At 51.3% G+C, this 22,327-nt stretch overlaps 1 protein-coding gene across 15 annotated transcripts in view; it reads right to left on the minus strand.

Moving 5' to 3' along the window:
- The window catches only part of CBFA2T3 (CBFA2/RUNX1 partner transcriptional co-repressor 3), a 111,211-nt gene that overhangs the window by 62,699 nt on the left and 26,185 nt on the right, over positions 1-22,327 (minus strand). For 2 of the 15 annotated variants that reach the window (XM_065567345.1, XM_065567353.1), the window contains exon 2: positions 1,952-2,060. The exons of 6 other annotated variants lie outside the window; for them this stretch is intronic. In XM_065567345.1, coding sequence (XP_065423417.1) covers positions 1,952-2,027 — 76 coding nt within the window. In that variant the 5' untranslated portion in view covers positions 2,028-2,060. 7 more of the 15 variants (XM_065567356.1, XM_065567354.1, XM_065567343.1 and 4 more) reach the window with 6 other exon arrangements.

Consider the following 22,327-nt stretch of genomic DNA (forward strand, 5'->3'; position numbering starts at 1 on the left):
TTACAAAGAAGCTGCCGCAGAGGAATAAGGGCTTGGTTCTTTCTGAGGACCTGCTGCAGAGTCCCATGGGAGTTTTGCCATGGCTGGGCGGCCATGGAGCGGGGGCGGGATCAGGCCCTGCCTTCGCAGAAGTTTCTTGCTGCAGACTGCAAACACACTCATCTGAAAACACACTGCTGGCTTTTCAGCTCATCAGAGCAATTAGACGGAGACAAAATTCTCATTTATCACGTCCGATAAACACTGAAATGTGACAACAGTCTAATGCGCATGTTGTTGTTTTCCCCCAAGAGCCATGGTTTTGTGCTGGCTGGAACGCTGGTGATGGCCCGTTCCACTGGAATGTGATCCCAACTGCAAACATGACGGCATTTCTCACAGTCGCAGCCTGTCCACTTACAGAACTGCTGTTTCCTGTCCTATTAGGCAGCCCTTTATTCTCGGTCCAGTTCACTAACAATCCATTGACCTCCATCAAATAATGCAATAACTTACATTCATGTAGCCCCTTTCATCCCAAAGGGTCTCATAGCGCTTTACAAACAGCTCTGACACTGGAATGTGCTTCACACGCCACAGGGTGGAATGCAGCAGCTGTTTAACAGGGCACTGCAAAGTTCTACAACGGTTTAGGACAGGAAGTGGAGAAGATACTTTAGCCACGTGAAACTGCAAGGGGAACTTAGGAAGGCTGAACATAATTACCAGAGCCAATTCACCCCTGGCCTTCTGTAGTCATTTACACTAGTGCAATCTGATTGGGCAGCATTTTACATGCTTTTTGCACCAGTGTAAGTTATTGCACAACGGTGCAGGAATGGTGAATGGGACCCCTGGAATGTGACTAGGACAAATAACACTACAGTTGAAACACCATGGCATCTTTAATGAGGGCCTGTGCTCAAGATCTACATTTTATGGCCTCTTCCTCCAAAAGACCTCTGGAGGCCCCTTAACACCATTTCTGTAGTGGCACTGGCTCCACATGGTCTGAGAGAGAAGAGTGCCATCTACCAACGCACTGACTCCACTTCCTTCAGCACCCTGGATTTTCCTATGACGGTTCCCATCCAAGAACTGACTAGTCCAGCTACACTTAGCTTGGGAGAGCTGCTGTGATCACAGCCAAAATCGTGTCCTCCTGTCCCTGTTTCCCCCTTAGGAATGTGTTGCCACTAGCTCTCAGGGGATATCAGGTCGGCTTTGTTTAGCTTTTCAGAACCTCTGATACACTGTAAGCTCGTGGGCAGCACTGGACCAAAAGGAGATTTGTGTTGCTCATCACCCCCTCCTCAGTTACGGGGCTTCACAATGAAACAAAAAACTGCACCTTTCCACAGTCAGCAACCAGCCAGGCAGATCCGCAATGACTCCGAAATGCCCTCACTTGCAGCTGGAGAGTGCACTTTGGGATTTGATTGTTACTGGCTGAGGCAGGAACATTTGACCCCCTTGTTCCTGGTTGCCTATACCACCACCGCAGGGCCTCTTTCTTTACCGTGGTGGGAGGCTTCCCTGATCCAAGAGCTCCTTCCCACCAGGTCTCTTTCCCGTGTCTGGCATACCCATGCATCTCAGTCTGTCCGGGTTCAAACGGGGTACAAAGACCCAAAACACAAGAAGTGAAAAAGAGCAAGAATCTTAAAATGACGTGCAATGAATGTCTTGCATGTTACATCGCTCTATGAATTCAGCTTCACAAGCATGCATTTTTAAATTACTTGCCTCAAAATATCAAAACACAAGAGCCCCAGAGATTAGTGTGTGTGAAAACAGGTCTGGAGTGAGGCCTCCCTTTTGTAATAAAGGACAGCAAAGGGGGGTTCTGTACATAACCCTACCGATAGCATGGTCACTTTCCTGGGCTCCCTAGAACAGCCTTACCCAAGTTAGAAGGAAGGGAAAGAGTGCTAAAAATGCCACTAACCACAGGTAAAGAGTAAAACCTTACCTGCTGGATGGGACATGGGCTGACTCTGACTGGAAGCAGTGGACAGAAAAACCCTTCTCTGTACAGCAAAATTCATCTTTGTTTTCCTTCCCAGTGACTCTCTGGCTCACTGTAAAGTCCCACAAATCAAAACAAAAGCAAAACTCTAACTTCTATTTTTATGTGAAGGGAAATACATTTCAAATCAAAGAGGACTTTCCTTCTTTGTGTCTCGAGAGGTAAAACTCAGCCCGTCCCCAACTGACCCCACATAAGTCATTTCCCAGCATAGCAAAGAGTATAAGTCATAAAAATGATGTATAACATTTTTTAAAAAAAACCCACATGTCAAGTCTCAGTAAACATCTCTCCAAGTCAGCACTGACTTTCACACACTTCCTCTCCAAGATCACTACTTCAGTTTGTTGCTGGGGGAGTCTAGTGGTTAGCGCAAAGGACTGGGAAGCAGGACTTTTTGTTTCCATCCTTAGCTTCTGCCTGTGGTTTTGGAAAAGTCACTGAACTTCTTTGTCTCTTAGTCATCTCCATTGTAAATAGCGATATTGACCTCTACCTCACTGGGGAGTTTTGAGAACTGATGTTTGCAAAGTGCTTTGAGATCCTCGGATAAAAGAACAAAGGATTATGATTCCCTTTTAATTAAAGGCAGAATTGTTCTTGGACAGGCATTGGGAGAGTACAACAGAGGGAGCATGCATAGATGTTCTTTCTAAACTAAAGGCAGACTAGACCATTGCTCAACATAACGGACACCATCAACTCACATCTGACCCAAAATTAAAACGTTGTAAAAACAAGCTTTTTGTGAAAACCTAAGATCAGTAGAAAGGTTTCATCGGCTAAAAAAAGAAGGAAAAAACAACAAAAAGAGTTGTTTCTAATCAAATGAGCATTCCCCTGCAGTATTTGAAAGGGAAATACTTAACAAGAACCTAAAGATGAAACTGACTCTAAACAGAAGTGAAATTGACCTCACTGATTTTCATTGCCCAAGATGAGAGTAAAGTAAAATGTAAAAAAGAGCAAAGGACAATTTGGTTGTATAAAATTCTTTCCCTTCTCAGGACGTAAGGATATAAGGAAATGAGCTTCTTTCCAGGCCTTGGTTGTCAAGCTGACCCATCCCTTTACCACATCTCTAGTCATTTCAGTGGCTATCCAGCACCACAATCCATTGTTGAAATAAAAACACACATAGACTTGGCTGCAAGCTCAGATTGGGAAGGACACAACATGCAGTGCTGAATGATTTGGCACAATGCACTTAGCCCTCCACAATAAACCAGTGGGACTGAACTACTGAAACGGGGCCTTGGCTCGTCATGTTAAAAAGTGATTTGGATTCCTGGATATTGCGGGGAATATTTTGAATTGCTGTTTTTCCTCGGGCCACAACTGCTGCATCAGAACCAAATGCGCCATTAAGACACACTGGACAGACTGCTGAGCAGGAAGACTGGATACTCCAGAAGACAGATCTTTAATGAAATTCTGCAAGCCAGGGACACTGAACGGAAAACAGGGGACAGATTCTTACACTGGTTAATTACTATTTTGATCAGAAGCATGTTAAGGCAAATTCAGATAGCTGGATTCCTCCTAAGCAGCCCTTGTTTTAAAACCTACATCAAATTGTTTTGTAGCACATACACATGTATCTCAATTAGCCCTCGGTTTCTTCCTTATGACTCAGGAAGTCTCCTGAGAAGAATTATGCATCTCCTCACCACTAAGTCTAAATCAATCAGTCAGCCACTCTGAAAGTCTGATGTGGAGCTGACGGTTTCTTATGCCTCTGAGGAGGGGCTGGCTTGCCGCTCTTGCAGCCATTCGTGCAGGGAGGAAAATGACTTCTTCCAGTCGTGCAGAAAGGGAAAATTTGTGAAGCAAAAATGGGAGAGATTTGCTGCAGGTGGGCACAAAATGAGGCCGCTTCCCTGTGGAACTGGTGGCCGCGTCAGATTATGGAGTGTTCAAACACCAGCCTTGGGGCTTCGGGAAAGCATCCACACAGGACACTCCACTTTGCAAAGGAGAGAATACGGACCCTGTGCTCTCAGCCCAGGACTGGCTTCTGGTCCATGGCAGAAGAAAAGGGCAACGCCAAACCCTGCAGTCCTTCCTCAGGCAAAATTCCTCCAGACATCAGTTGGAGAGTTGCCTGAGTGAGGACTGCAGCATCAGGCCCCAAACAAGCCACCATTCTTCGATGGTCGCAGACTGTCATTTTCCAGAGTGACTACTGATGTTAGGTACCTCCATGAGGGGTGGTGGTGGTGGTGGTGGTGGTGGTGGGGGGGGGTAATGTACTCCTTCCAGGGGGTTGATTCTCAGGAAGTGCCCAGCACCTCCCCCCCTTCTGGAAGCCAGGCCCTTGAACAGGTTCTAGAACTGGGCACCCCACATTTGGGCACCAGGCTCCCAGGCCTGAAGGAACATTCCCAGCCGCAGCAAAGTACAGAAGAGCTCCCTTGAAAGGGAAATGCTTCTCTCCTTTCCCTCTCTCCCCTGCACTGCATGTCTGGTGGCCCTGCTGTCTAACTGTCTGTCCCCACATGTGGCCCTCAGGGGAACCTTGGCTATTTAGACGGTGAGATCTTCAGGGCAGGGGTGGTGGCTTTGCTCTGTTTGTGCAGCACAAGGGGGGTGGACCCTGCCTGGGGCTTGGGGCACTGCCCTAAAACAAATATTGACTGCTGCTGGGAATCAGAGAGGTTCCGCCCGGGGAACGGCCATGCTAAATGCTGTCTCAGGTACTGCCCTGAGCCAAGTGTTTGGTGGGGACCACTCCAGCTCTGGTGGCAGCTGGGAGAACAGTCTACGGGGGGCAGGTCAGTTGCTCCACTGTCTTTTCTGACCCTTTATTGACTTCCCAGCTTCGTCCTGTGGACAATGGTCTCTAACACCGCAGCTTTGCTGCACATCCTCCTGCCACTGAAAACCTACCACGAACCAACCTACCACTGCGCAGATCACTAGGCAGGACAGACCTGGCTCTTGGCAGCCTGGCAGGGGGGATTACCCCCCCCAAGTTCTTTCACTCGCCTGGCTCCTCCCTAGCCCCACGGAAGAAACACTTGCTCTCCCCCCACGCTGCCAATGCCCAGCTCCCGCGGAGTGTCCCGCTGCCTGGCAGAGAGCTCGGGCCACCGGGCGGGGAGAACCCGTCGGGGCTGGGGCCAGCTGGAGCGGGAATCAAACCAGCTGTGGGCTCGGGCTCCACGACCACCTCTGTCTGTCCGCTGCCGGCCCCCTCACCTGCTGCATCCCCTCCACCCCCCGCCCCCACAGGCACCCGCCAGCCGGGATCTGAGCCCCGCATCTTCCCACCCGCCACGCGGGGATGGGGACAGGCAGGAGCCTTCCTGCTCTCAACTAATTGTCTAATGAACCCAAGCCTCCGTGGGGGGGGGGGAGATCCCGCCTGCCCACGCAGCCCCAGGAGGATCGCTCCCTGCCTTTGTCTGCAAGGGGGGGTAAGGCCCCCCCATTTGGCGCTCAGCAGGACCGGCATGAGGGACTGGCCCCTGTCTGCCTGGAAGGAAAGTTTAAAGAGCCCGCGTCCTCCGCCCCTGCCCCGCAGCCCCTCCTGCAGGAGCCCCGCACCTGGAGGGCAAGTCAACCCCCGCGAGCCGCCGGGGAGAGCTCCCGCGGCCGGGGAGGGCAGAGGGCTGCCCCTGCACGCCAGTCCCAGGGCACTTCCACGCGCGCGCGCACGTTCCCCCGTGGGGAGGAGAGGGACTTACTGGCCGGAGGTCGGGAAGGAGCCGTGAGGTAATTTCACACCCCCGGAGACAGCCGGGATCCAGAGGCGGCGGGTGCGCTGCTCGGCTTTCTAGCAAAACCCAACGGGAGTTAATCCAAGCGGGCTGCGGGGCGCAGGGGCCGAAGCGCGGGGTCCGACAGGGGGCTGCGCCCTTGTTCCCATGCCCCGGGCACCTGCCCGAGGCTTCCTGCGGGGGCTGGGCGCTCCCCTCTCCCGGGCGCGCTGAGCTCCCCTGGGGAGCGCGGTCCTCAGTCTCTGCGCTCCTTTTGCGCGCTGCCCCGGCGCAGTCCGGCCGCCGCTGGCCCTGGGGCTCTTCGCCAGCCAGGAGAGGGGAAAGGAAGCGCCGGGCGCTGCGCTGCGCGGGGCCCGGGTTCTTTGGTATGTGGCGCTGGCGGCACCGGCCGCCGTCCCCCCGGGGCGCTCTTCACCTCCTGCCCGCTGGCTGCCCGGGCAGACCCCCCGCTCTCGCCTGGCTTCTCATTTTCTCTCTGCCCCCTTCACGCCCGTCGGGGCTCATCCCTCCGGCTGGGGGCCATGGAGCGAGGAGACCTCGCGGCCAGGGAGCCCCAGGGCGCACGGGGGGCTGCTCTTTGCGGCGATCTGCTCCACCCCTATTGTGTAGCCCGTTGGCTCGCCGGCTCCGTCTCTCTCCAGCCCGGGGGACTCCGCTAGCGCCGCCGCCTCCTCCGCTCGCCTCTGCCCAGTGCCATCTGGGGCGGGCTCCGCCGTGTAATCTTCCTCGGACAACTTCCCCGAGCTGTCAGGCTGTCGAGCCGCCGCCCCCTGCTCCTCCTCCCGCTGCACCAGGCGCCCCGCAGCCGACTCTCGGTGCCCGTCTCCCCGCCACCTCCCCTTCGGGCAGCTCCGCCCGTAGCGACCCCTGCCCCGAAAGCGCCGGTGGGGGAGCGGGTCTGCCGAGCCCGGATCCGCCTTGCCCGGCTGCAGCCCCCGGGCGAGCTCCGAGGGGTTCCGGGAGCAGGGGGTTTCTTCCTTCCCCGGGGCGCCTGGAGGTGCGAGGCGATCCCACCCCCTCCAAAGCTGGCGGTCCGGCGTGAGCGCAGGGGAAGCCCCCGGCCGGGTCCTTTAGTGCATGGCCAGCCCCCAGCAGGCTGCCGGCTCCCGGGTCCTGCGAGGCAGAGCGGCTCGTACTTCCCGGTGCATCTCGCCTCCGCTGCTCCCTCCTCGCAAACCCGCCTTTCTGCGGGCTCTTGGCTAACTCCCGGGTCCGGTGCGATGCGCTGCGCTGCACCCTCCCGCTCGCGCCCCCGCCGCGAGCCCAGCAGCGCTCGGTCGGTTCAGCGAGGGCTTCCTCCTGATGGTGTCCAATCGCCAGCAGCCCCGGCCGCTCCGCTCCGCTCCCTGCCTCGCCTCCCGTCTGACTGAGCTCCCACTCCGCTGCTTCTCAGCCTATGCCTGATCAGCCGGGCGGGCTGGCCGCACCTCCCGGCCGCGCCCTGCAGGGGGCGCTCCACTACTGCTGCAATCCGCGCCGGCTTCGCGGCAGATGTCACGGTGCACGCAGCCGGATTGCTGCATTTCTTCTGGGTGGGTTTTTTCCTCTCCCCCTCTTTGGGGAAGGGCCGAGTGGGGGGTTGCAATGTGGAAAATGCAAATCGAATTTAATATCTTCTAGAAGAAGCAAAACGGATCCACCTTTCAGAGGCACAGAGTGCAATGATCAACTGCCCCTGCCCAGGACTCTGTGTGTGTGTGTGTTAACATGCTCCACACCTCTCCCTCTTCTTTCTCTCGCTTTTATATTTTCCCTTTGTCTGTGGCGCTCTGTGGTTCCATTCTCCCTTCTTCTGGGCTTGCTCTGTGTTGAGTTCTTCCAACTTTAGTCCCTACAGAGGATGCTCACAAGTTCTTGCTACTGCCATGATTACAAGAGGCCATGGCTTGAGACTTTTTAAAACAAGAAATCAGATGCTCAATTGCAAAATCTATCCGCACAGAAAACTTTTTAAATGCCCCCCCTTGCAGCTTGAATAACACACACACACACACACACACACACACACACACACACACACACACACACACACACACACACATATGAAGAAGTTTCCCTCCCCACATACCAATTCCACTACAAAGTTGTTGTTCCTTTAGTGCAAGGGCCAGTAGAAAAAGGAACAGCTGTTCATCCGTTTCTACTAGAAATAAGCCCGGCCTCCTGTGTAACTGTCGGGCTTGTCAGGTGGCTTGCCTGTGTGCATTGTTGTGGAGCATTTGACACACACATGGATTATTTGTATTTTGTTTTTTAATATAATAATTCCCCAAGACCTCCTTTCTGAAGCCTCTTTAGCACGATCCATGTCATGACACAGCAGCCCCTGCTGGAGAGGACCTGTCAAGGCAGCCATGAAGAAATGATGTTGACCAGCGGGACTTTTCCCCAAGAAAACAATGGGACTTTCATTCAGGCATCCTACTCTGACCCAATTCAGCCTTAGAACAGAAGTGCCATCTCTCCAATGTCACTCATTTAGACCCAATTTTACTCCCATATGACATTTTACTTCCTTCTGATAGTACAGCAGAAAGGGATCTGGGGGTCATAGCAGATCACAAGCTAAATATGAGTCAACAGTGTAACACTGTTGCAAAAAAAAGGGGAACATTATTCTGGGCTGTATTATCAGGAGTGTTATAAGCAGGACACAAGAAGTAATTCTTCTGTGCTATTCAGGCCTCAGCTGAAGCACTGTGTCCAGTTCTGGGCATCACTTTTCAGGAAAGATGTGGACAATTTGAAGAAAGTCCAGAGAAGAGCCACAAGAATGATTAAAGGTCTAGAAAACCTGACCTATGAAGGAAGATTGAAAAAACTGGGTTTGTTTAGTCTGGAGAAGAGAAGACTGACAGGGAACATGATAACAGTTTTCAAGTACATAAAAGGTTGCTACAAGGAGAAGGCAGACAAATTATTCTCCTTAACCTCTGAGGATAGGACAAGAAGCAATGGGCTTAAATTGCAGCAAGGGAGGTTTAGGTTGGACATTAGGAAAAACTTCCTACCTGTCAGGGTAGTTAAGCACTGGAATGAACTGCCTAGGGAGGTTGTGGAATCTCCATGGTTGGAGATTTTTAAGAGCCGGTTGGACAAACACCTGTCAGGGATGGTCTAGATAATACTTAGTCCTGCCTTGAGTGCCGGGGACTGGACCAGGTGACCTCTCGAGAGCCTATGAGTCTATGATTTTAGACCCAATTTTACCTCCATCACCTAAACTTCCTCCACTCTACAACAGACTGGACTTTATTTCCCTGTTTTATTGTCAGTTAGTTACATCAGAAAAGCTGAATCATGCAGATCTATTGCTGGAGACACCAGCTCCACATCTGGACACGCTTCCGCTGATATTTTTGGGTGTGTCCCTTGGCTCGAGATCGGGTTGCCTCTTTGGGGGTTAATCCTGTTCCCACCGCAGTCAGCTGGAGTTCTAGTCTTTGGCCGGCAGAGAGATGTGGGGCAAAATGTAATCAATGTGATTTCACCATGTGAGACGATTAGGTCAAATGATTACCTCAGGGTATCCGGAACAAGAGTCCTCACTGCCAAAAGATTCCTTATTACAGTGAGGTTGATAACTCTCTCCCCTTCCCCAAGAACTAACAAAAGGCCAAACTACTGCCTTCTGCCACTGTTGTGTCCCTGCAGATACTCATCTTGCAATGGCCAAGTCTGAACAGCGCCTGGACACCATGATTCAGACAGCCCAAGGCCTGGACAGGTTCTCATCAGCGTTACATGGTACGGGATGCAAACTGGTTCTGTTTATCTGTACCAAAGCTTAAGTGCAAGCAAGGGCCCCAGAGAAGGTGACTGGTGGGTGCTGTGCTCAGCTCACCATGGTGGAAGTTCCTATGACAACGAGATGCATGTATGCAGGGTTGCTGTAGCCGGGTCGGTCTCAGGACATCAGTGAGACAAGGTGGATGGGGTAATGTCTTCTACTGGACCAACTTCTCTCTCCCCGCCAGAAGTTGGTCCAAAAAGAGAGATTTCCTCTCCCGTCTGATCTCTCCAGAGAGACGCTGGTTAGCTTCAAACTGCAGAGCTGGGCTCAGGCTGCAGACTTTGGGGGCAGAAGCTCAGGCCTGGCTTTGATGGACTGTGACTTGTGTTTGGATACAAAGGGCTCGATCCCGCCAACCCTTCAGCGCACTACGCTCATGGGGACCCTGCAGGGCGGGTCCCACAGCCTTTAATTGTGAGCTTGAAAGGAGATGTCATTTCCAAGCTCAGTATCTCAGGGGGTGGGGTGTCCTCTCCTCTAGCTCCACCAGCCACGGAGCAGCAGCAGACTTCCTCCCCAGCAGCTGCTGCAGCCAGTTGTGTGGCCCTAGTTCCTGCCCTCTGAGGTGAGGGAGAAGGGCTGAAGAATTCACGTAGCGCTGGATTCCCAGGTCCCCAACCCCTCTGGGCCTTGCCCTTACCCTGCATGAAGCATCCCCATTGACAACTCACAGGGAGCCCGGGAAGCTGGGTTCCACTCTCCAAGCCCTGTCCCCCACCACATGAGTGGTGCGGCCCCACCTGTCTCCCAGCAGCAGACCCCCTGCAGCTGCAGAGGGGGGAGGAGAAGGGTTTGCCCCAAAGAAACAAATTTTTCAAAAAGCAAAGGCTGACATGAGCATAGGAAAAAAGCACCCACGCACACCTGCCTTTGCACACACAAACAGGGCTTGGTGCCTGCAGAGCCTCCTTTGCATAGACAGACACCCAGCCGGCACATGCAAATACGCGGGGCGGGGGGGCGATGTGAACACGGATTCCCCATGCACAATTCAGACTCCGTCACCCTCCTGAACACGTGTCCCTAAACATTCTGGTCTAGTACTAGACAGCAACATTTTCCTTCCGAATGGCAGCGTTAGATGGAAACTACGTGGCCTCCATTGCAGAGTCAGCAAAGGCCTTGTGCTGAAAATTCTTTCTCGTGGAACTAGCCCCGTTGATTTTGCTGGGTCTACTCACGTGAGTAAGTGTGCGCAGGATTGGGCCCCTTGTGTCTGAATGGTGAATTATCCCTTTTCACCCATTCCAAAAGAGAGACCTGGCATGAGTGAAGGTCGTCATCTCCTCCGCCGCGGAGACGTGACATTTTACTGGCGCGTCGGCATTGAAAAGGCAGAAACAAAGCTTTTGTCTGAAGAGCTAAGCAAAGCCCATGTCGTTCAGCCAAGGGAGCATTGGTAGGGAACTCTGGGCATGACCTGAATGTCTGGCTGTATAGGTGATGGCTTAAGTCTGATATGACATTTATCTTCACAAGTGAGGAGACAGATAACTTATTCATGACGGTGCCACTCTTGAGTTATCCGGCGTTTACTCGCCAGTAGAGATATCATTTCAGATCCAGCTCAGCCACCATCATATATTTATTTCTGCTAACGTGGGGATCCTCTCGCTCTGCCAGGGGGATTATGCTTACAACGTATATAGCAGAAACATTTGCTTTGACAGTAGAAGTTGACCATACACTTTAATCAAAAGGGCCATCGATCAAATCGTTCCCAGCCGGATTTCAACCCGTCAAATAGTTAACAGCATCACCGTGAGCCGGACTTCGCTCCGGACAGGTGAACAGAAGCAGCTGCTTATTAAATGTTTCCATTTGTGTTGACTGAAACAGGGTCCTTCCGCAAATCAGGGCGATACAAACAGCAGATTAATCAGTTTCTAATTAAATGATGGCAGCGTGCACATTTAATTAACCAGACTGTTTAAACAATTCTTTATCATGGCACTCGAGATCAGCGGAGCATCCCATGGCATGACCTTGAGATGCTGCGAGACAAGGTGCCTGTGGACGTCCCTCGGGCACATCCTGCCAGGAGGAGTTAAGGATTTGGCTGATATGTTTAGTTTGAGTTTAGGTGATGGATGCTGTCAAATCAGCTTTTTCATTTTGTCATTGGGGCTTCACAGGATCATAGAAACCAGAGAGGGAAGAGACTTATTAGGTTGATCCTGCAAACTCCCCCCCCCCCCAGGTCATTATTCAGGCCCATTATGTCCAAATGTGCCCACAGATGTACATACACAGCCTCTGTCGACTGCTGCGAGAGTCACATGTATGCATGAGAGCTGGGCGATGCGGCAAATCACGCACCGGGCAGCCCAACTGAATTCTAACCCAGGGCAGAAACTGAGCCGCGTTCTCTATTAGGAGCGAATGTTCTCTGCACAAGGGACCGTTCTGCATTGTTTGCAGACCCAAGACTCCCAGTGGGCTCAGTGGAAAGTTGAGGTCATACAGAATCGGGCCCGGATTACTGATTTATACGAGCTCCTCCTGTGATAACCCTCTTCTTTTCCTTTGTTTCGCAGCGGCTCTGAAGTCCAACACCAACCTGGGTTTGGGTTTTGGTCATTGTGCCAGCGGGGTTTGGCTCCCAGCCTGAGAACTTGCAGGGAACTTTTGGGCAGAGGATACTTTTATGGTCGAGCTGCAGAATGGGAACTCTGACCAAGCCTGCAGCGGGATCGGGGCCAGGTGATGTAAGCCTCTATCCCTGTTTGCATGAGTAAGGTCTATTCACATAAGAGTCTGCTGGATCAGGCCCCTCGTTGGTGGCCCTGTGTGGGTGTGAGAGAGACCGTGAGAGCGTACCCACTACCAGAAAATGGCTCGGGTGATCAATCGATATCCAAACACGTGTGCATCATGCTGCATAGATGGCTAGTTATTGGCAGAGCCAGCCAGCTACAATGAGTTATATCAAGTGCAAGGAGAAGCCCTTGGGAGGTGCCACTCCTGCAAATCTAGCAGCATCCCGCTTCATGGTGTATCACCAGCCTAGCTTTGTCTCCTTCTGCGGCTTTGCTCCAGCAACAATCTGTGTGGCGACTGGGACAAGCTGTAGTTTGTTGGGTTTTTTTACTAATCGGCAATAAAATCTAACCCATGTTGGTTGACGGGAACATGACGTGTTTCCCCTGGGTGTAAGTTTGGGTGGCAGGGTCTGTTTCCTTTCTATTCAGTGCCCAGGGACTGTAATTTCAGTCTACTGAAGTCATAATTTACTACTGTGAAAATAAACATTTGTGTTAGCTTGTTTTATTCTGCGGGCTTCGTATGAGTGTTAATAATTCACAACCTGCGTGCTTCTACATGGGCTGCACCGCCTGGCTGATTGCACGAACCTTCCGCTAACACACAGAGAGGCATGCTTCCCCCGTTCCTTTTGCATGGGTCTCACACACAACAGATACCTTGGTATGTTTCCCCCAGGGGTTCTATTGCTCAAGACAGATAGGAGATGATGAGAGAAGTGCCACTTAGCGCTAAGCCAGGGATAACGAGGAAATCAGGAGGAAGGCTGCTGTGAGATAAAGGTAATATTTTATGTAAAGATGATGTAGTTTAAAATCTGGGCGTTTTGGAAAGCTTCCTGTTTCTGAGTGTCCTGGTGCTTGTTGGTTTGCTGTATTTGCAATAAATATTAAAGGAGATTTTCCCCAGCAAGGTCAAATCCAGCCTGCAAGTCCCTCTGTTAGGGTAAAATTCTCCACCCAGCTCCATAGAGAGGACGTCATCTTTAGTGCCCTGCTTGGGTAGCTGTAATCCCGGCCCATGCAGAGAGAACCAGATATTCGGAGTCTAGGTCTGCCCCGCTGCCTTCAGAGGAGAAGTTAGCCCATATGACTAAGAGGGCAGTTTGCTTCATAGCATGCTGCACAGGTGACCCACTCACAGATATTCTTCTTGCAGGGCACCTGATTCCATCAGCAAGGCCATTTCAAGGCTCCCAGGGCAGAGGAGCACCCCCATGGGCACGTCTGACTCACCAGGCCAGTGGGGACAGGCTCAGCTTGTGCTTTGAAGGTGAGGTTCTTCAGAAGTCCGATCTGAGGCTTTAAACAGGCTCCCCGGTCATAACAAAGGGGGGTTCAGACCAGGCCTGAGAGTTAGGACACCTGGGGTCTATTTGCATCTCTAGCATAGATTTCAAGTGTGACCACGGGCAAGTCACTGTGCCTCAGTTTCTCAGTCTATGAATTGGGAGGGATTGCCTATGCCCCAGGGGTATTGCCAGGCTAAGCTTATCATCTTCAGAGGGAACCTACTGTAGAAAGGAAGAAGGAGTCCAGTGTTTTTGTTGTTTTTGTGGATACAGACTAACACAGCTACCCCCTGATACTGTAGAAAGGCAAACTGTTATCGACCAGAGGGATGAGATTAACAAATTGGTCAACAACTACCACTTAAGGACCCATTCATGGCTTCATGGGACACTCAGCAAAACATTGTTCAGAGGCAATTCAGTCTAAGCTTCTCCGTCACCCTCTTCCAAATAGGATGTGATCATACATAACATTTTTCAGAGTAGCAGCCGTGTTAGTCTGTATCCGCAAAAAGAACAGGAGTACTTGTGGCACCTTAGAGACTAACAATTTATTAGAGCATAAGCTTTCGTGGACTACAGCCCACTTCTTCGGATGCATATAGAGTGGATACATAACATTGTTCTATTTAGCTCTGTATCCTCAGTGGAGACATTTGCATCAGCGACCATAGTAATGGGTGTTCTAGAAGGCTAGCTAGAGAGGGTGTGTGGGGCTGGATGGATAGAAAATTGGCCCCTGGTATTTTCCCCATTCCGTGTCAGAGACCTGTTTATGAGGTGAGAATAGCCTCTGCAGCACCTATTGGGACTGGACAAACAGTGAGCAGAAGTGGCGGGAGCAGGTGAACTGCTGAGCAATAAGGATTCTGTTTTCCTACCAGTAAAAAGGAAGGTAGGAGAACACGCCTGCGACAGAGGCAATGGGGCAGCAGGGCTGTTCTCCGGGAGGCCCAAGCAGCTCTTGCAGAGAAAGGAAAGGGAATGCTAAGTGCCGTGGATCCGCTCGCAGGGCGATCCGGGGGTGATGGCAGTGGAGAAAGGGCACAGCTGAGAGAGAAAGAGAGAATCTTATGGGAGGGAGAAAAGAACAGGCCCAGTGTGAAGCCCTGTGGAATCTGGTGGCTAAAGGTCCTTTCCTATGAAACAGGACATGGTCTCACCTTCAAACCAGGACAGACCTGAACTGCCAGGGACACAGACCATGAGCTGCCCTTTGCTACCAGGCCCCTCTGCCCCAGAGAATGCAAAGGATGGGGGGAGGAGGGGTTGAGATAATAGCTTTTATTGGACCAGCTTCTGTTGGGGAGAGAGAGAAGCTTTTGAGCTCACCCAGAGCTGTTCTCCGGCTCTGGGAAATCTCTGAGTACGTTGCCCAGATCTGAAGAATAGCCCTGTGCAGCTAGAAAGCTTCTCTCGCTCTCTCACCAACGGAGATGGTCCAATAAAAGATGTTTCCCCCGCCTCGTCTCTCTAATATCCTGGGACCGACTCGGCCGCAGCGGCACTGCATACAACTAGAGAATGGTGGAATCACAGCCCTGCCTATGTCTTCATTGCACAAAACAGCCCCTCAGAGCCGGGTCAACTGACTCGGGCCAGCAGAATTCACGCTACTAGGCTCAAAATAGCCGTGGAGAAGTTCCCGCTTGGATTTCCGAGCTGGAGCTCCCGGGAACGTCTACACTGCTATTTTGAACCCCATAGCACAAGCCGGAGTCAGTCGACGCTGCCGCAGGGGGGTTTGTGGGTTTTTTTGCAGTGTAGACGTAGCTTTAACGTGCTGGGATCACACTACTCTGGGCAAGGCTGCCCACCACACTCCCCATGTCCTACTGCTGCAATGGTGCAACTGTCTAGATGGGGTTAGTGTGAGGCTTGGACTCCCTCAGTCTGTTCTAGGGGTTTCTCACCTTCCCTGCTCCATTTGAAAAGCAGGAGGAATATGGCGCTTCCCTCGTTTGCATTTGCATCTTCCCAGCTCTTTATCTTTCTCTCTGTCTCTGTATTGCTGCAATTACAGACACTTTAAAACACAATGATCTGGCTGTTAATGTGATGGATGACAGAAGCTTTCTGTCTGGTTTAAATCATCCCCTAGAGTGAGCAAACTTCTCTGGATTAACCCCTTCCTGGCCCAAAACTGGCTCCCTCACCAGGCCCTGTGGATATTGTTTAAAGAGTAAAACGACAGGCTAGTGTATCTAGATTTCATTCCCGTAAAGTGACTCGTGCAGCGGAGGGAGCCCATTATTTTCTTTCTCTTGCATTCATAAGGGGAACAAAGATGCTGTCCTTTTAGTTTCTCAGCTGGATAAGAGGGAAGGGTGATTTCACTTGTAAAGGCATGTTTATCCATCTCTCTGCTTCCTGTGGGAGACGATCCATTCCCTCAACAATAGTGCAGGAGCGTACCACCGACAGCGACATACAGCTTAAGGCAAGTGTAACCAGCGAGGCATTTAACCAAGCAGCGCAGCATGGAATTTCTAGCACTGCACGATGCACCTGCAAATACACACGCACACGAAGAGGGGCCACCTCCTGCCTTCAGGTAGAGGCATACAGCTCCCACTGAGGACGATGGCAAACATTTGTAAACTGAGTTTGACGGGTCTCAGTCTAGTTCCCAGGAGACAGGCATCCCCACCACTAAACTACCAGCCCCAGGGTTAGTGCTAGTGAGCCCTGCCTGACCCTGTCTCCGAGAATGAACTTCCCCACTGGCTGCAGGAGCAGCCCCTCCGGATCGGGAGAGAGGTGTAGGGAATGCACCTGGCACTGTACTTACCAAGAGGCCCCGCTCCCCAGTCTGCCCCCTTTCCCCAGCACTTAATTGGCACGAGCACCTGAGCAGTCACCTGGCCTCTCCTCCAGCCAGTGGGTCATGCTTGCAAGTTCGCAGGAGCCTGCAGCCAGCTCTGGAAATAGTTGCAATGGCAAAGGGAGGGGTTGGGGGAGGGAGGATCTTGCACTTCTGCATTCTCCCCAGCTTTGTTTCACTACTGTGGGAAAGGAGATTAGGGCAGGCTGGCAGCCAGGGGTTAGCAGATAAGCGAGTGTTAGCATTGGATAGGCCGGCTGGATCAGTTCCAGTGCAGGGCCTAACAATCCCTCTCGGACCAAATCTGAAACCAACCAGCAGGCTTTGCAGGGGGCCAAGCCGGAGAGGACAGGGGGAAGCGCCCTGGCAGGCTGGCAAATCCATGGCCAGGCACCTAAAAGTGCCTTTCCTCTGGGCTGCCTGGCCAATCCTCTGCCCCTTTCTCAGTCTCTCTCCCTCTGATTTCCCAAACCCATCAAGAGAGTCGAAGGGGGGCTGGGTTCTGGGAAAGTGACAATGGGCAGACAGGGTAGAAAGTGCTCTAATGAGTTTCTGTCAGTCACCCAGACACATGATTGATGGCTCAGTGTGCAACTACTGAGCGCTGGGGATTAAGTGCACATGTTATGTCAATTTCCGACTCGCGCTCTCTCTTTGTTTAAAGAGACAGTCTCCCCTTCCCTTGCCCCTTCCCCAGCAGTGCCACAGGCAGGGCCATTAACTTCATCTCCTCAGACCCTGGGCTTGGTTTCTACCAAAGCTGCTGTCCTGACTTTTTTATTAGTCTGAAATGGATTTTGCTGCTGGGGGAAGCCCTACGCGGAGGCTGCTGCTTCTCTTTTTATGCCCCCATGGGCTCGACAACATGCCAGGCCTCCGTGGGGGCATTGCCCTTAATTTTGACTGGACATATGGTGCCTCTCAGCTGGGCTGCACGAGTGACCCTGAGGGTTATTGCAGGAGCCAGCTGCATGCAACCACATTGCTGTAAGCGGCTCTAGAGCCCTTCTCATCTCTCAAGCTCCGTGTGCTGGGCTAGGACTGTCACAGTGGGGAAAGCCAGGCCAGTTTATGCCTCTGTTTTAGCCCACAAAGGGGAGAAGAAGCTGGAGAATTGGCCAGGATGATTACCTGAGCGCCTAACAAATCCATGTGCTGGGGACACTACGATTTTACAAATTCCCCTGTGTACTCTTGGGGAGCCAAGACTAGAACCCTGGGCCTATAGTACCATAAACACAGGCCATGGTCACTTGTGCTAGGGGAGCTTTCCCTCAGCCGGCAGCATTAGCACGTCCTTTATGTGCTTGTGGCGGATTATCAGAGGGACTGAGAGAAGTAGCATCCTCCCTTCCCCTTGCCCCCAGCTCTATGGAGTCCCCTTCCACGCAGCTGGGGCTCTACAGTTTATGGGGCAGTGACTGTACAAGGTGGGCGTGGAGCTGGGGGGTATCCTCTGACCTCAGAGCTAGCCTCTTGTCAGCCCTGCAAGGACTTTCCTAGGTGGATTCCACTCCCTGCACTTATCCCCCCGTCCCCGAGAAGTGGGCATGGGGGCAGTGGCTTGTGAGAACCAGTGACAGCCTGTCTCCCCCTTGGGGTGGTGCAGGGGCTGTCAGTGAAGGGTGTGGTATAAATGCCTAGCGAGATACAAGAGCTGGATGGGGAGAATATATTCAAGTGACACCCTGAAACCTCGCTGGAAATGGTCCCCAGCACATGTGACTCAGGCGTTGCAGCTGGCACATGCATGTGACTCACACATGGCATCAGACACATGCGTGTTCAACTCAGGTGTGATATGTGGCAGGTGTGTGTGCAAATGGGGCCCAACACCTGACATATGTGGGTGACTTGGATGCGACACATGGCCTGCGTGCACGAATCAGGCGTGATGTGTGGCGCACGTGTGCAACTCAGGCAGGCTGCCTGGTGTGCGTGCGTGACACAGGCATGACACCTGGCACAATTATTTCTTTTGGACACCTGTGGTCGGCAGAGGAAAGTGGCTGGTGGGGGAGCAGTGCCTGGAGTGGAGTCTCTGGGGTAAAGCAGGGTCATTGTGCTAAACTAGGATTGACAGTTGCCTAGCTGTCTAGCCTAGGATGGGGGATCGGCTGTGCAAACGCATGTGCCCCAATCCCAGACATACCAATGCCAGGGCATTCTCCCCTGAGGCTTCTGGCAGATCTGGCCCCTTCAAAATTGATCTCCCCTGCGGGTGGGGTTCGAGGTTGCACAAGTAGCATCACAGGATTGAAATGCACTCATTGCAGATATGTGTCTCTGTGTTTGAGGATGATGTGTGGGCATGTGAGGTCTCCACTGGCCTGTGGTTATGGGTGCATGGCTGGCTGCTTGCGTGTATATGGGTAGAGGTGTCCGGAGAGGGTGTGGGTATGTTTGCATGGATGTTCACTGGAGGAGAGAGGGTGGTAATAGTTGGTTGTGACCCTGCTGTGGTGTCTGGTTTCACCCAGTCCAAGTGGTGCCCTGCCCAGTCTTGCAGGAAATGCCGATGGTTATTATTAGCAGCCAGCGAGCAGCTGTCTGCAGAGTGTTGATGCAATGCAGTCTGGGAAGAATGCAGAGTGGCAATTGCGTGGAGGGAGAGAGAGAGAGAGGGGCAGGCAGGACTGGACACCATCGGACATCTGTGACTAATACACAGCGTACAACGCGGCCAGGGGATTCTGCCCCCAGAGAGGGAACCTGGAGAGTGTGTCACAGCCAATTTCCCCAGCAGGGAGAAATTTGCCTACAAGGCAGTGATGTCTAGGCCAAGGCCAAGGCCAAGGAGTCTACCTGGGTAAGCACAGGGCTGGGAATCATCGGTCTAATATCGCCTTTGCCACTGCCTCGTTGTGTAGCCTTTGGTGAGCCAGGTGATCACTGCCCGCAGTTAATAATTGCACAGCCCTTTGGAAATGCTAATTATGGGCTGAGTTTGCTGAAAAGTGCTTGTATGTTTGCACACCCAAGTCATCTATTTTTACATCAGCTGTTAGCTCGCACAGTTACTAGGGCTGCACGCACAATCACAGAAATTGTACACATGCAGTTTTGCATGCACAAATGCACGGGCACTTTTCTGAAAAAATGGCCCTATTTATTGCATACAAAACTGGACAAACCCTGAGTTTCCTGGCAGAGTCTGTCCTGCTCTGACCCTGTCTCCCACCAGAGGTTCCACACCCTCCTCACCCTCACAGACCTCCCTTCCTCACCGCATTATAGCCATAAGGTTTAACGTCATCAGGAATGAGAGGGATCCAGATGCTGATTCCCAGACCAGAGATCTCTATTGCCAGACTCTGCACCTTCCACTTAGAGTTCCACCAGGTGTTTAACTTCATACCTGCTGTCCCCTCACTCTCTCCACCGCCAGTCGTCTCTCTCTCCCACCCCTTTGTGTGATCATAGGTGGAGTTTGACTTCTATATTTGGTGGGGTGGCTCCAGTCAGGCCAACAGGGCCCCAGTTGGGGGGGTGGGAGAAATTCCATGCCTGTCCACAGAGACGCCATTTCAGATTGGGGAGGCAATTTTAATCGTGATTCCAAGGGCTACTTAGGCAACTGAAAACTCTAGTTTTTTTGCAGATAATCATGACAGGAGCATTGCATCTAATTCCTCTATCAAGAAAGAAAATTAATTAAATATTAGACCCACTCAGCTCTAATACTAACATGTTCTGACATCTTGCGACAAGTCACTTATGGAATACTGGTTAGGTGTAAAATTGTAATGACTATTCTTACTCAGATACTCTTCCTAAAATCAGAAGGGACCATTGTCTGACCCCCTGCACATCGCAGGCCACAGAACCTCCCCCCCCCCCCCCCCACTCCTGTCATAGCCCCCTGACCTCTGGCTGAGTCACTGAAGTCCTCAAATCATGGTTTAAAGATTTCAAAGTTACAGAGAATCCACCATTCACTCTAGTTTAAATCTGCAAGTGACCCAGGCCCCATGCTGCAGAGGAAGGTGAAAACCCCCCAAGGTCTCTGCCAATTTGAACCAGGGGAAATTCCTTCCCAGCCCCAAATGTGGCGATCAGTTAGACCCTGAGCGTGTGGGCAAGACCCACCAGGCAGACACCTGGGAAAGAATTCTCTGGAGTAACTCAGAGTCCTCACCATCTAGTGTCCTGTCTCAAGCTGTTGGGGATTTTTGCTACAGGCAGTTGCCGATGGGCCACTGTAGGCCATTGTAGGCAGTCCTGTCATACCATTCCCTCCATAAACATAACAAGCTCAGTCTTGAAGCCAGTTAGGTTTTTTGCCTCCCCTGCCCCCCTTGGAAAGCTGTTCCAGAACTTCACTCCTCTGATGGTTAGAAACCTTCACCTCATTTCAAGCCTAAACTTGCTGGTGGCCAGTTTCTATCCATTTGTTCTGGGGTCCACACTGGTGCTTAACTTAAATAACTCCTCTCCCTTCCTAGTGTCCATCCCTCTGATTTATTTATAGAGAGTAATCATATCTCCCCTCAGCCTTCATTTGGTTAGGCTAAACTAGCCAAACTCTTTGAGTCTCCTCTCATAAGGTAGGATTTGAATTCCTCTGATCATCCTAGTAGCCCTTCTCTGCACCTGTTCCAGTCCAGTTTGAATTTATCTTTCTTAAATATAGGAATTGCACACAGTATTGCACACAGTATTTGAGATGAGGTCTCACCAGTGCCTTGTACAATGGTAACACTTCCCTGTCTCTACTGGAAATACCTCGCCTGATGCACTCCAGGACTGCAGCCTTTTTCAGGCTATATCACATTGATGGCTCATAGTCATCCTGTGGTCAACAAATATATCCAGGTCTTTCTCCTCCTCTGTTGCTTCCAACTGATAAATCCTCAGTTTATAGCATCCGAAGAAGTGAGGTTTTTACCCACGAAAGCTTATGCCCAAATAAATCTGTTAGTCTTTAAGGTGCCACCGGATTCCTTGTTGTTTTTGAGCTTATAGCAAAAATTCTTGTTGTTAGTTCCTAAATGCATGACCTTGCACTTTGTATTATTAAATACCATCCCATTTCTATTACTCCAGTTTACAAGGTCATCCAGATTTTCTTGTATGATATTCTGGTCCTCCTCGGTATGGGCAATACCTCCCAGCTTTGTGTCATCTGCAAATTTGATTAGCACACACCCACTTTTTGTGCCAAGGTCAGTAATAAAAAGAAGAACAGGAGTACTTGTGGCACCTTAGAGACTAACAAATTTATTAGAGCATAAGCTTTCGTGGACTACAGCCCACTTCTTCGGATGTAGTCCATGAAAGCTTATGCTCTAATAAATTTGTTAGTCTCTAAGGTGCCACAAGTACTCCTGTTCTTCTTTTTGCGGATACAGACTAACGCGGCTGTTACTCTGAAACCAGTAATAAAAATGTTAAATAAGATTGGTCCCAAGACGGATCCCTGAAGAACTCCACTAGTAACCTCCCTCCAGCCTGACAGTTCCCCTTTCAGTATGACCCGTTGTAGTCTCCCCTTCGAGCAGTTCCTTATCCACCTTTCACTTCTCACATTAATCCCCATCTTCTCCAATTTACCTAATAATTTCTCATGTGGAACTGTATCAAATACCTTCCTGACGTCCAGGTAGATTAGATCTACTGCATTTCCTTAGTCTAAAAAATCAGTTCTCTTCCCAAAGAAAGACACTAGTCACTTTGTTACCACCTCTGGAATCCAACAATTGAAACAATTGTAGAAAAATCTACAGTTACTTTCTATCATTTGTTGAACTTTAGGAAACATCCAACCAGCCCTTTCTTATCTTAATCACCTGTTAATCACTCTGGTTATAAACAAAATCCCGCCTCCCTGCCTCAGGGGCACAAGCTGGGAGCAGCACATCTGTCTCCTCTGCTGTATTCATTGCATGACACACTCAGGCTGCCTGCCTGAGGCTTGCAGTTTGGG

The sequence above is a fragment of the Chrysemys picta genome, chromosome 14, assembly GCF_011386835.1.
Source record: "Chrysemys picta bellii isolate R12L10 chromosome 14, ASM1138683v2, whole genome shotgun sequence".
Classification (NCBI taxonomy): Eukaryota; Metazoa; Chordata; order Testudines; family Emydidae; genus Chrysemys; species Chrysemys picta.